Source organism: Oncorhynchus gorbuscha, unplaced genomic scaffold (assembly GCF_021184085.1).
Source record: "Oncorhynchus gorbuscha isolate QuinsamMale2020 ecotype Even-year unplaced genomic scaffold, OgorEven_v1.0 Un_scaffold_1094, whole genome shotgun sequence".
Taxonomy (NCBI): domain Eukaryota; kingdom Metazoa; phylum Chordata; class Actinopteri; order Salmoniformes; family Salmonidae; genus Oncorhynchus; species Oncorhynchus gorbuscha.
This window is the reverse complement of record NW_025745980.1, coordinates 110,852-125,000: the sequence shown is the minus strand read 5'-3', so window position 1 is coordinate 125,000 and position 14,149 is coordinate 110,852. Positions and strand designations below refer to the sequence as shown.

The 14,149-nt window shown below is 46.6% G+C and overlaps 1 protein-coding gene across 1 annotated transcript in view; it reads right to left on the bottom strand.

The window, feature by feature from the left end:
- The window catches only part of LOC124021230 (oxysterol-binding protein-related protein 3-like), a 60,544-nt gene extending 46,808 nt beyond the window's left edge, over window positions 1-13,736 (bottom strand). Inside the window, exons 1-3 of the mRNA XM_046336580.1 lie at window positions 13,502-13,736; window positions 8,563-8,679; window positions 2,502-2,900 (exon numbers count right to left, since the gene is read on the bottom strand). Coding sequence (XP_046192536.1) covers window positions 2,502-2,900; window positions 8,563-8,679; window positions 13,502-13,597 — 612 coding nt within the window. The 5' untranslated portion in view covers window positions 13,598-13,736. The remainder of the gene's footprint in view (window positions 1-2,501; window positions 2,901-8,562; window positions 8,680-13,501) is intronic.
- Between the last annotated feature and the right edge of the window lie 413 nt (window positions 13,737-14,149).

Sequence of the window (14,149 nt, the reverse complement as noted above, 5' to 3'; positions counted from 1 at the left end):
GTTCATGACTCCATCAGTCACCCCTCAACCTGGGAGCTGCAGGGGCTGCTGTCTGTAGTTCATGACTCCATCAGTCAGTCATCAACCTGGGAGCTCAGGGGGCTGATAGATGTTTTCATTCTGCATCCAGATCAACCTGGGAGCTGCAGGGGGCTGCTGTCTGAGTTTGACTCCATAGTCAGTCACCCCTCAACCCATAACTGAGAGACCCACATCAACCCCTCAACCTGGGAGCTGCAGGGGGCTGCTGTCTGTAGTTCATGACTTCAGTCACCCCTCAACCTGGGAAGGGGACTGCTGAACTTAGTTCATGACCATGTCAATACAGCTGCTGTCTGTAGTTCATGACTCCTTCAGTCACCCCTCAATCTGAAAGACAGGGGGGCTGTCATTAATAACCATCAGTCAATCAACAGCTGCAGGGGGCTGCTGTCTGTAGTTCAACTCTGAAAGACAGGAACATTAATAGTTCATGACCATGTCAATACAGCCGTGTAACTTCACCCCTCAACCTGAAAGACAGGAACATTAATAACCATGTCAAACCTGGGAGCTGCAGGGGGCCTGTCTGTAAGTTCATGACCCTCAGTCACCCCTCAACCTGAAAGACAGGGGGCTGAACAGTTCATGACTCCATCAGTCAACCCTCAACAGCCAGGGGGCTGCTGTCTGTATGCTGAGTTCATGACTCCCTTCACCCCTCAATCTGAGGGGGACAGGTAGTCCATGACATCAGTCACCCCTAACCATGTCAGCACAGCCTGTGTAACTGACCCCTTCACCCCTCAATCTGAAAGACAGGAACATTAATACTCCCAGTCACCCCTCAACAGCCAGGGGGCTTCTGTCTCTTCTCAAAACAGTCACCCCTCAACCAGAACCTGACAGGGGGCCCAGTCCCAGCAGTACCCTCGGAACCTGGGACAAGGGGGCCCAGTCCCAGCAGTAGTCACCCCTCAACCTGGAACCTGAGGGGGCAACCCAGTCCCAGCAGTCACCCCTCAACCTGGGAGCTGCAGGGGGCTGCTGTCTGTAGTCCATGACTCCATTAGTCACCCCTCAACCTGGGAACCTGACAACCCAGTCCCAGCAGTATCTCAGGACCTGACAACCCAGTCCCAGCAGTATCTCTGAAAGAACCATTGACCCCTCAACCCAGTCCCAGCAGTATATCAGAACCTGACAACCTGTCAGTTCACCATCAATCTCAACCTCTCAGGACCTGACAACCCAGTCCCAGCAGTATATTAGAACCTGACAACCCAGCACCATTAGTATCTCAATCTCAGGACCTGACAACCCCAGCAGTATCTCAGAACCTGACAACCCAGTCCCAGCAGTATCTCAGAACCTGACAACTCAGGACCTGACAAACCCATGTCCCAGCAGTATATTGAGAACCTGACAACCCAGCACCATTAGTATCTCAATCTCAGGACCTGACAACCCAGTCCCAGCAGTATATCAGAACCTGACAACCCAGCACCATTAGTATCTCAATCTCAGGACCTGACAACCCAGTCCCAGCAGTATATTAGAACCTGACAACCCAGCCCCATTAGTATCTCAATCTCAGGACCTGACAACCCAGTCCCAGCAGTATATTAGAACCTGACAACCCAGCCCCATTAGTATCTCAATCTCAGGACCTGACAACCCAGTCCCAGCAGTATCTCAGAACCGGACAACCCAGCCCCAGCAGTATCTCAGGACCTGACAACCCAGCCCCAGCAGTATCTCAGGACCTGACAACCCAGTCCCAGCAGTATCTCAGGACCTGACAACCCAGCCCCAGCAGTATCTCAGGACCTGACAACCCAGCCCCAGCAGTATCTCAGAACCTGACAACCCAGCCCCAGCAGTATCTCAGGACCTGACAACCCAGCCCCAGCAGTATCTCAGGACCTGACAACCCAGTCCCAGCAGTATCTCAGGACCTGACAACCCAGTCCCAGCAGTATCTCAGAACCTGACAACCCAGCCCCAGCAGTATCTCAGGACCTGACAACCCAGCCCCAGCAGTATCTCAGAACCTGACAACCCAGCCCCAGCAGTATCTCAGGACCTGACAACCCAGCCCCATTAGTATCTCAATCTCAGGACCTGACAACCCAGCCCCAGCAGTATCTCAGGACCTGACAACCCAGCCCCAGCAGTATCTCAGGACCTGACAACCCAGTCCCAGCAGTATCTCAGGACCTGACAACCCAGCCCCAGCAGTATCTCAGGACCTGACAACCCAGCCCTAGCAGTATCTCAGGACCTGACAACCCAGCCCCAGCAGTATCTCAGGACCTGACAACCCAGCCCCATTAGTATCTCAATCTCAGGACCTGACAACCCAGCCCCAGCAGTATCTCAGAACCTGAGATCTTACTGTAACATCCTTTCTCACATACTCTAGTTTACTTTAGTTTGTACTATAACATTACTGGTTGCCTCCACCCTTTTTCTAATGTGTTTACATTTTTTTTAATGTTCCCTTTTAAAAATCAATAAACAATTGGTCCCCCAAAAAAACTGAAGGAGAGAAAGTCAGAGATGCTGTATGAGAGAAAGTCAGAGATGCTGTAGGAGAGAAAGTCAGAGATGCTGTAGGAGAGAAAGTCAGAGATGCTGTAGGAGAGAAAGTCAGAGATGCTGTAGGAGAGAAAGTCAGAGATGCTGTAGGAGAGAAAGTCAGAGATGCTGTAGGAGAGAAAGTCAGAGATGCTGTAGGAGAGAAAGTCAGAGATGCTGTAGGAGAGAAAGTCAGTCTGATGTGCTTTCTGTGATAGCTGTGTGTGATTGATGAGTGTCCTAGCAGACAGAATGGGGACAGAGGGGCAGCAGATCTTTGTACTCACGTCAGCACCACACTTGGCATACTTCAGGATGCCCTTGTCCAAGTAGAAGTATCTCTGTAGAAGATAAGAGAAAAACAAGAGATATAGATTAAGAGATAGAGAGACAAAGATAGAGACAGAGATGGAGAGATTGAGAGAGAAAGGGAGAGAGAGAGGGATGAGAAACACACAAGTCATCCTCTGGGCAGTGGTTCAACCTCTCTGTGAGGAGCCTGATGGATTCACCCTCTCTGTGTAGTTAATACATTTATTAATATCTGTACTCTCAGACATTTCTCTCTCTCTCCATCCCTCTCCCCCTCCCTCCCCCTCTCCCTCCTTTACAGTGTACTAGTTTTGGTCAGGGCTTGTCCACAAGACTCTGGTCAAAAATGTAGTGCACTAGGAAAAAGGGTGTATTCATCTCTGCTGAAGTCATCTGTATACATCTGTACTGTCATCTGTATCCATCTCTACTGAGATCATCTGTATCCATCTCTACTGAGGTCATCTGTAACCATCTCTACTGTCATCTGTATCCATCTCTACTGAGGTCATCTGTATCCATCTCTACTGTCATCTGTATCCATCTCTACTGTCATCTGTATCCATCTCTACTGAGGTCATCTGTATCCATCTCTACTGTCATCTGTATCCATCTGTACTGAGGTCATCTGTATCCATCTCTACTGTCATCTGTATCCATCTCTACTGTCATCTGTATCCATCTCTACTGAGGTCATCTGTATCCATCTCTACTGTCATCTGTATCCATCTCTACTGAGATCATCTGTATCCATCTCTACTGAGGTCATCTGTATCCATCTTTACTTAGATCACCTGTATCCATCTCTACTGAGATCACCTGTATCCATCTCTACTGAGGTCATCTGTATCCATCTCTACTGAGGTCATCTGTATCCATCTTTACTTAGATCACCTGTATCCGTCTCTACTGAGATCACCTGTATCCATCTCTACTGAGGTAATCTGTATCCATCTCTACTGAGGTCATCTGTATCCATCTTTACTTAGATCACCTGTATCCGTCTCTACTGTCACCTGTATCATTTCTACTGAAGTCATCTGTATCCATCTCTACTGAAGTCATCTGTATCCATCTCTACTGAAGTCATCTGTATCCATCTCTACTGTCATCTGTTCCATCTCTACTGAGGTCATCTGTATCCATCTCTACTTAGATGATCTGTATCCATCTCTACAGTCATCTGTATCCATCTCTACTGAGGTCATCTGTGTCCATCTCTACTGAGGTCATCTGTATCCGTCTCTACTGTCATCTGTATCCATCTCTAATGAGGTCATCTGTATCCATCTCTACTGTCATCTGTATCCATCTCTACTGAAATCATCTGTATCCACCTCTACTGAGGTCATCTGTATCCATCTCTACTGTCATCTGTATCCATCTGTACTGAGGTCATCTGTATCCATCTCTACTGTCATCTGTATCCATCTCTACTGTCATATGTATCCATCTCTACTGAGGTCATCTGTATCCATCTCTACTGTCATCTGTATCCATCTGTACTGAGGTCATCTGAGGTCATCTGTATCCATCTCTACTGTCATCTGTATCCATCTGTACTGAGGTCATCTGTATCCATCTCTACTGTCATCTGTATCCATCATATGTATCCATCTCTACTGAGGTCATCTGTATCCATCTCTACTGTCATCTGTATCCATCTGTACTGAGGTCATCTGTATCCATCTCTACTGTCATCTGTATCCATCTCTACTGAGGTCATCTGTATCCATCTCTACTGAGGTCATCTGTATCCATCTCTACTGTCATCTGTATCCATCTCTACTGAGGGCTTCTGTATCCATCTGTACTGAGATCATCTGTATCCATCTGTACTGAGGTCATCTGTATCCATCTCTACTTAGATCATCTGTATCCATTTCTACTGAGGTTATCTGTATCCATCTCTACTGTCACCTGTATCCATCTCTACTGAGGTCATCTGTATCTATCTCTACTGTCATCTGTTCCATCTCTACTGATGTCATCTGTATCCATCTCTACTTAGATCATCTGTATCCATTTCTACTGAGGTTATCTGTATCCATCTCTACAGTCACCTGTATCCATCTTTACTGAGGTCATCTGTATCCATCTCTACTGAGGGCATCTGTACCCATCTCTACTGAGGTCATCTGTATCCATGTGTAACTCTGTGTCGTTGTATCTGTCGAACTGCTTTGCTTTATCTTGGCCAGGTCGCAATTGTAAATGAGAACTTGTTCTCAACTTGCCTACCTGGTTAAATGAAGGTGAAATAAAAATAAATAAATAAATCCGTCTCTACTGTCATCCGTATCCATCTCTACTGAGGTCATCTGTATCCGTCTCTACTGTCATCTGTATCCATCTCTACTGAGGTCATCTGTATCCATCTCTACTGAGGTCATCTGTATCCATCTCTACTGAGATCATCTGTATCCATCTCTACTGTCATCTGTATCCATCTCTACTGAGATCATCTGTATCCATCTCTACTGTCATCTGTATCCATCTCTACTGAGATCATCTGTATCCAACTCTACTGTCATCTGTATCCATCTCTACTGAGGTCATCTGTATCCATCTCTACTGTCATCTGTATCCATCTCTACTGAGGTCATCTGTATCCATCTCTACTGTCATCTGTTCCATCTCTACTGAGGTCATCTGTATCCATCTCTACTGAGGGCCTCTGTTTCCATCTCTACTGAGGTCATCTGTATCCATCTCTACTTAGATAATCTGTATCTATCTCTACAGTCATCTGTATCCATCTCTACTGAGGTCATCAGTATCCATCTCTACTGAGGTCATCTGTGTCCATCTCTACTGAGGTCATCTGTGTCCATCTCTACTGAGGTCATCTGTATCCGTCTCTACTGTCATCTGTATCCATCTCTACTGAGGGCTTCTGTATCCATCTCTACTGAGATCATCTGTATCCATCTGTATTGAGGTCATCTGTATCCATCTCTACTGAAGTCATCTGTATCCATCTCTACTGTCATCTGTTCCATCTCTACTGAGGTCATCTGTATCCATCTCTACTGTCATCTGTATCCATCTCTACTGAGGGCTTCTGTATCCATCTGTACTGAGATCATCTGTATCCATCTGTATTGAGGTCATCTGTATCCATCTCTACTGTCACCTGTATCCATCTCTACTGAGGTCATCTGTATCCATCTCTACTGAGGTCATCTGTATCCATCTCTACTGAGATAACCTGTATCATTTCTACTGAAGTCATCTGTATCCATCTCTACTGAGGTCATCTGTATCCATCTCTACTGTCATCTGTATCCATCTCTACTGAAGTCATCTGTATCCATCTCTACTGTCATCTGTATCCATCTCTACTGAAGTCATCTGTATCCATCTCTACTGTCATCTGTATCCATCTCTACTGTCATCTGTATCCATCTCTACTGAGGTCATCAGTATCCATCTCTACTGAGGTCATCTGTATCCATCTCTACTGAGGTCATCTGTATCCATCTCTACTGAGGTCATCTGTATCCATCTCCATTGAGGTCATCTGTATCCATCTCTACTGAGGTCATCTGTATCCATCTCTACTGAGGTCATCTGTATCCATCTCTACTGAAGCCATCTGTATCCATCTCTACTTACATAATCTGTATCCATCTCTACTTAGAGCATCTGTATCCATCTCTACTGTCATCTGTATCCGTCTCTACTGAGATCATCTGTATCCACCTCTACTGAGATCATCTGTATCCATCTCTACTGAGGTCATCTGTATCCATCTCTACTGAGGTCATCTGTTCCATCTCTACTGAGGTCATCTGTATCCATCTCTACTGTCATCTATTCCAGCTCTACTGAGGTCATCTGTATACATCTCTACTGAGGGCATCTGTATCCATCTGTACTGAGATCATCTGTATCCATCTCTACTTAGATCATCTGTATCCATCTCTACTGAGGGCATCTGTATCCATCTGTACTGAGATAATCTGTATCCATCTCTACTTAGATCATCTGTATCCATCTCTACTGAGGTCATCTGTGTCCATCTCTACTGAGGTCATCTGTATCCATCTCTACTGAGGTCATCTGTATCCATCTCTACTGAGGTCATCTGTATCCATCTCTACTTAGATCATCTGTATCCATCTCTACAGTTATCTATATACATCTCTACTGAGGTCATCTGTATCCATCTCTATACTCCTGGTGTCGAGGAGCCGATGTAGAATGCGTCCCAAATTATACCCCATTCCCTACAACCTTGAACAGAGCCCTGGGGGGGGCATTTGGGACGCAAGTGTAGCATGGATACTACAGGCAGCAGGCCATCAGCTAATGGAGCAATATCATCTCATTTAAAGAGCTAACCTTTTAGAGAGACAGAGAGAGAGACAGAGAGAGAGACAGCGAGAGAGAGACAGAGAGAGAGAGAGAGAGAGAGACAGAGAGCGAGAGAGAGAGAGAGAGAGAGAGAGAGAGAGAGACAGAGAGAGAGAGAGAGAGAGAGAGAGAGAGAGAGAGAGAGAGAGAGAGAGAGAGAGAGAGAGAGAGAGAGAGAGAGAGAGAGAGAGAGAGAGAGAGAGAGAGGGGGAGGGAGAGAGGGAGCGAGAGAGAGGGAGGGAGGGAGAAAGGGAGCGAGAGACAGGGATGTAGTGAAAGAAATTGACGCCTGGGACATGTGGCTACTGCAAGGGAAGGGGGATGTCATTCATCAAGTGATTCAATTAGCTAACAACACAAAGGAGTGATGTCATGGGGGGACACAAGGCTGGGAAATGATGTGGGTGGGGGAAGGGACTGATATTGATCACATGCTCTGACAACACTGTTTAGCTGGAATATTTCCCCACAAGTTAGTCCCCTTCCCCGGGTGCTGCTGTTTGGTGAGATGACTACCCTGTATCAGAGGTGAGATGACTACCCTGTATCAGAGGTGAGGTGACTACCCTGTATCAGAGGTGAGATGACTACCCTGTATCAGAGGTGAGATGACTACCCTGTATCAGAGGTGAGATGACTACCCTGTATCAGAGGTGAGATGACTACCCTGTATCAGAGGTGAGGTGACTACCCTGTATCAGAGGTGAGATGACTACCCTGTATCAGAGGTGAGGTGACTACCCTGTATCAGAGGTGAGATGACTACCCTGTATCAGAGGTGAGGTGACTACCCTGTATCAGAGGTGAGGTGACTACCCTGTATCAGAGGTGAGATGACTACCCTGTATCAGAGGTGAGGTGACTACCCTGTATCAGAGGTGAGATGACTACCCTGTATCAGAGGTGAGATGACTACCCTGTATCAGAGGTGAGATGACTACCCTGTATCAGAGGTGAGGTGACTACCCTGTATCAGAGTTGAGATGACTACCCTGTATCAGAGGTGAGGTGACTACCCTGTATCAGAGGTGAGATGACTACCCTGTATCAGAGGTGAGATGACTACCCTGTATCAGAGGTGAGGTGACTACCCTGTATCAGAGGTGAGATGACTACCCTGTATCAGAGGTGAGATGACTACCCTGTATCAGAGGTGAGGTGACTACCCTGTATCAGAGGTGAGATGCTTACAGTGTGTGTGTGTGTGTGTGTGTGTGTGTGTGTGTGTGTGTGTGTGTGTGTGTGTGTGTGTGTGTGTGTGTGTGTGTGTGTGTGTGTGTGTGTGTGTGTGTGTGTGTGTGTGTGTGTGTGTGTGTGTAGTGAGAAGCCTACCTTGTGCCATCCCTTCATCGGCCACTTCCTCCTCTTCAGCATGTATCCATCCTGCTTCTGGGGCTCCTGGACATTACTGTGTCCTCCACGCAGCCCCTCTACAATCTCCCAACTGTCCTGTAGACACAACAAGGTTACACACAGCCCCTCTACAATGTCCCAACTGTCCTGTAGACACACAACAAGGTTACATACAGCCCCTCTACAATCTCCCAACTGTCCTGTAGACACACAACAAGGTTACAGACAGCCCCTCTACAATCTACCAACTGTCCTGTAGACACAACAAGGTTACACACAGCCCCTCTACAATCTACCAACTGTCCTGTAGACTCACAACAAGGTTACAGACAGCCCCTCTACAATCTCCCAACTGTCCTGTAGACACACAACAAGGTTTACAGACAGCCCTTCTACAATCTACCAACTGTCCTGTAAACACAACAAGGTTACACACAGCCCCTCTACAATCTACCAACTGTCCTGTAGACACAACAAGGTTACACACAGCCCCTCTACAATCTACCAACTGTCCTGTAAACACACAACAAGGTTACACACAGCCCCTCTACAATCTCCCAACTGTCCTGTAGACACACAACAAGGTTACACACAGCCCCTCTACAATCTACCAACTGTCCTGTAAACACACAACAAGGTTACACACAGCCCCTCTACAATCTACCAACTGTCCTGTAAACACACAACAAGGTTACACACAGCCCCTCTACAATCTACCAACTGTCCTGTAAACACACAACAAGGTTACACACAGCCCCTCTACAATCTACCAAGTGTCCTGTAAACACAACAAGGTTACACACAGCCCCTCTACAATCTACCAACTGTCCTGTAAACACACAACAAGGTTACAGACAGCCCCTCTACAATCTCCCAACTGTCCTGTAGACACACAACAAGGTTACACACAGCCCCTCTACAATCTACCAAGTGTCCTGTAAACACACAACAAGGTTACAGACAGCCCCTCTACAATCTACCAACTGTCCTGTAAACACACAACAAGGTTACACACAGCCCCTCTACAATCTACCAACTGTCCTGTAGACACAACAAGGTTACACACAGCCCCTCTACAATCTACCAACTGTCCTGTAGACACAACAAGGTTACACACAGCCCCTCTACAATCTACCAACTGTCCTGTAAACACACAATCCTTTAGACACACAACAAGGTTACACACAGCCCCTCTACAATCTACCAACTGTCCTGTAAACACACAACAAGGTTACACACAGCCCCTCTACAATCTACCAACTGTCCTGTAAACACAACAAGGTTAGAATATTATTTTTTATATAATATATGTGTCCCAAATGGCATCCTATTCCCTATATAATGCACTACTTTTCACCAGGGCCCATAGGTATCTGGTCAAATCTAGTACACTACTAGGAAATAGGATGCCATTTGGGACTAAGCCCAAGTATAAACTGACTAGCCAGTAAACAATAGTGTTTTATAAACAGACTGTTCCGTTTCCCACAGAGACCAGTCAGAATGTCAGGAGGGGGAGGTGACCTCTGTAAAGAGAGAGAGAGAGAGATGAGGAAGAGAGAGAGAGAGAGAGATGAGACATGAGACATGAGACAGCGAGAGAGAGAGAGAGAGAGAGAGAGAGAGAGAGAGAGAGAGAGAGAGAGAGAGAGAGAGAGAGAGAGAATGAGAGAGCGAGAGCGAGAGAGAGAGAGACATATGAGGAAGAGAGTGAGAGATGAGGAAGAGAGAGACAGATGAGAGAGAGAGACACGCACACCTTTCCTGTAGTAACTACCTCAGTAAATAGACTCTACCTTTCCTGTAGTAACTACCTCAGTAAATAGACTCTACCTTTCCTGTAGTAACTACCTCAGTAATATACTCTACCTTTCATGTAGTAACTACCTCAGTAAATAGACTACCTTTCCTGTAGTAACTACCTCAGTAAATATACTCTACCTTTCATGTAGTAACTACCTCAGTAAATATACTCTACCTTTCCTGTAGTAACTACCTCAGTAAATATACTCTACCTTTCATGTAGTAACTACCTCAGTAAATAGACTCTACCTTTCCTGTAGTAACTACCTCAGTAAATATACTCTACCTTTCATGTAGTAACTACCTCAGTAAATAGACTCTACCTTTCCTGTAGTAACTACCTCAGTAAATATACTCTACCTTTCCTGTAGTAACTACCTCAGTAAATAGACTCTACCTTTCCTGTAGTAACTACCTCAGTAAATAGACTCTACCTTTCATGTAGTAACTACCTCAGTAAATAGACTCTACCTTTCCTGTAATAACTACCTCAGTAAATAGACTCTACCTTTCCTGTAGTAACTACCTCAGTAAATAGACTCTACCTTTCCTGTAGTAACTACCTCAGTAAATAGACTCTACCTTTCCTGTAGTAACTACCTCAGTAAATAGACTCTACCTTTCATGTAGTAACTACCTCAGTAAATAGACTCTACCTTTCATGTAGTAACTACCTCAGTAAATAGACTCTACCTTTCCTGTAGTAACTACCTCAGTAAATAGACTCTACCTTTCCTGTAGTAACTACCTCAGTAAATAGACTCTACCTTTCCTGTAGTAACTACCTCAGTAAATAGACTCTACCTTTCCTGTAGTAACTACCTCAGTAAATAGACTCTACCTTTCCTGTAGTAACTACCTCAGTAAATATACTCTACCTTTCCTGTAGTAACTACCTCAGTAAATAGACTCTACCTTTCCTGTAATAACTAATCTAATCCGCTACACAATATTCACAGAGCTGACGGCTGGACAGACGGGTCGGGGGAGGGAGGGAGGGACAGAGTAATGATCTTGATAATACGGCCAGATGATGAGATTAGAGATTATAATCATATATCCAGGTCAATGTGTTAACCTCAGTGAGAGAGATAACACTCACACACATGTACAGTACATTGTGTATTATACCAATGGTCCCTAACTAGCTCCATTGGGATATCCAAAGTGAAACCACATTTACCACAAGCATTACAATCGGGTCGCGTGCAGCTGCACTCCTTGTGTGCTGCCAGCTGTGGCATGTGGTCCAGGCATGTGGTCAAGATTGAAATAAACCCAACCTTCATTTACGTTGTGACATACTCAATTAAAAAAACTACATTTTGGACTAGACTGACTTTATGACAAAAATGATCCTATAGTAGTTCAATTCTGACAGCAGAATAAACGTTTCTGACAAATACTGATACCACATAAGTTGTTTTTTAAATGAGAAGTTGTTCTTTAGGGGAGGGAGGTCTCTTTAAGAGAGGGGGGCTCTTTAAGGGAGGGAGGGAGGTCTTTAAGGGAGGGAGGGAGATCTTTAAGGGAGGGAGGGCTCTTTAAGGGAGGGAGGGAGGTCTTTAAGGGACCGAGGTCTTTAGAGGGAGGTAGGGAGGGGTAGGGAGCACTTTAAAGAGGGGAGGGAGGTCTTTAAGAGGGAGGTCTTTAAGGGGTGAGAGAGGTCTTTGGGAGGGAGGTCTTTAAGGGAGATAGGGCACTTTAAGGGAGTGAGGGAGGTCTTCAAGGGGGAGGGAGGTCTTTAAGGGGAAGAAGGAGGTCTTTGGGAGGGAGGGCTCTTTAAGGGAGGGAGGGAGGTCTTTAAGGGAGGGAGGGCTCTTTAAGGGAGAGAGGGAAGTCTTTAAGGGAGGGAGGGCTATATAAGGGAGGGAAGTCTTTAAGGGAGGGAGTGCTCTATAAGGGAGGGAAGTCTTTAAGGGAGGGAGGGCTATATAAGGGAGGGAAGTCTTTAAGGGAGGGAGGGAGGACCTGAGCCCTAGGACCGTGCCCCAGGACTACCTGACATGATGGCTCCTTGCTGTCCCCAGTCCACCTGACTGTGCTGCTGCTCCAGTTTCAACTGTTCTGCCTTATTATTATTTGACCATGCTGGTCATTTATGAACATTTGAACATCTTGGTCATGTTCTGTTATAATCTCTACCCGGCACAGCCAGAAGAGGACTGGCCACCCCACATAGCCCGGTTCCTCTCTAGGTTTCTTCCTAGGTTTTGGCCTTTCTAGGGAGTTTTTCCTAGCCACCGTGCTTTTACACCTGCATTGTTTGCTGTTTGGGGTTTTAGGCTGGGTTTCTGTACAGCACTTTGAGATATCAGCTGATGTACGAAGGGCTATATAAATAAATTTGATTTGATTTGATTTGATAAGGGAGGGAAGTCTTTAAGGGAGTGAGGGCTCTATAAGGGAGGGAGGGAAGTCTTTAAGGGAGGGAGGGCTATATAAGGGAGAGAAGGACGTCTTTAAGGGAGGGAGGGCTATATAAGGGAGGGAAGTCTTTAAGGGAGGGAGGGAAGTCTTTAAGGGAGGGAGGGAAGTCTTTAAGGGAGGGAGGGCTATATAAGGGAGGAAAGTCTTTAAGGGAGGGAGGTATGTAGTACGGTAATTCAACAGCTTACTACACTGTAGTCTCTATTCAGTCTGGATCCCTGAAGCGTTACAGATCACGTGATGGAGATGTAAAGGTAATTTCAGATTGAGACGTGAATACAGTGTCCGCTAACGCCGGAACATTTACATTTCAATCCCGCGGTAACGCTGAACTTCAGCGATACGGCTTGAATAGAGCCCTGTGTGACTGGGCTCATCATCACAGACCACCTGACAACAACAACACATAGTTAGTGGGAATCCTGCAGCATCAAGCATCAAATACTCATGACTGTACAGTCTTATGTATGACTGGTATCCTTTTAATGGTTTGCATTAACAATATATTTACAGCGTCTCTTTTTGTGGTCCTGAATATTGAAAACGGTGAACCGTCGCTGAGGGCAAGGCGTTCTGGAAACGATGGGTTTCATTTTCCAAACAGAGACATTCATTATGTTCTCTTCCTGACTGGAGATAGCTGTGACATTAATGAGTGTGTGTGTGTGTGTGTGGTCGGTGTTACCTGTCGGCTGTCGTGTTTGGAGGAGGAGCTGCTGTTGCTGTGTGAGGGGGAAGAGATCTTGTGAGACATGGCTGAACTTCTCTCCTCTGAGCCCATCTCCCTGCAGGCCGTCTCCCTGTCCCTGCAGTCCGTCTCCCTGTCCCTGCAGTCCGTCTCCCTGTCCCTGCAGTCCGTCTCCCTGTCCCTGCAGTCCGTCTCCCTGCCCCTGCAGTCCGTCTCCCTGTCCCTGCAGTCCGTCTCCCTGTCCCTGCAGGCCGTCTCCCTGTCCCTGCAGTCCGTCTCCCTGCCCCTGCAGTCCGTCTCCCTGACCCTGCAGTCCGTCTCCCTGCCCCTGCAGTCCGTCTCCCTGTCCCTGCAGTCCGTCTCCCTGTCCCTGCAGTCCGTCTCCCTGCCCCTGAAGTCCGTCTCCCTGCCCCTGAAGTCCGTCTCCCTGTCCCTGCAGGCCGTCTCCCTGTCCCTGCAGTCCGTCTCCCTGGGATTTGAGGATCCTCTCTCCTTGGGACTTGGGCTTCTCTGGGTCAGTGAGGCACTGCAACCTTGTCCATCTGGAACATCCCTCACTGAGTGAGAGAGAGAGAGAGAGAGAGAGAGAGAGAGAGAGAGAGAGAGAGAGAGAGAGAGAGAGAGAGAGAGAGAGAGAGAGAGAGA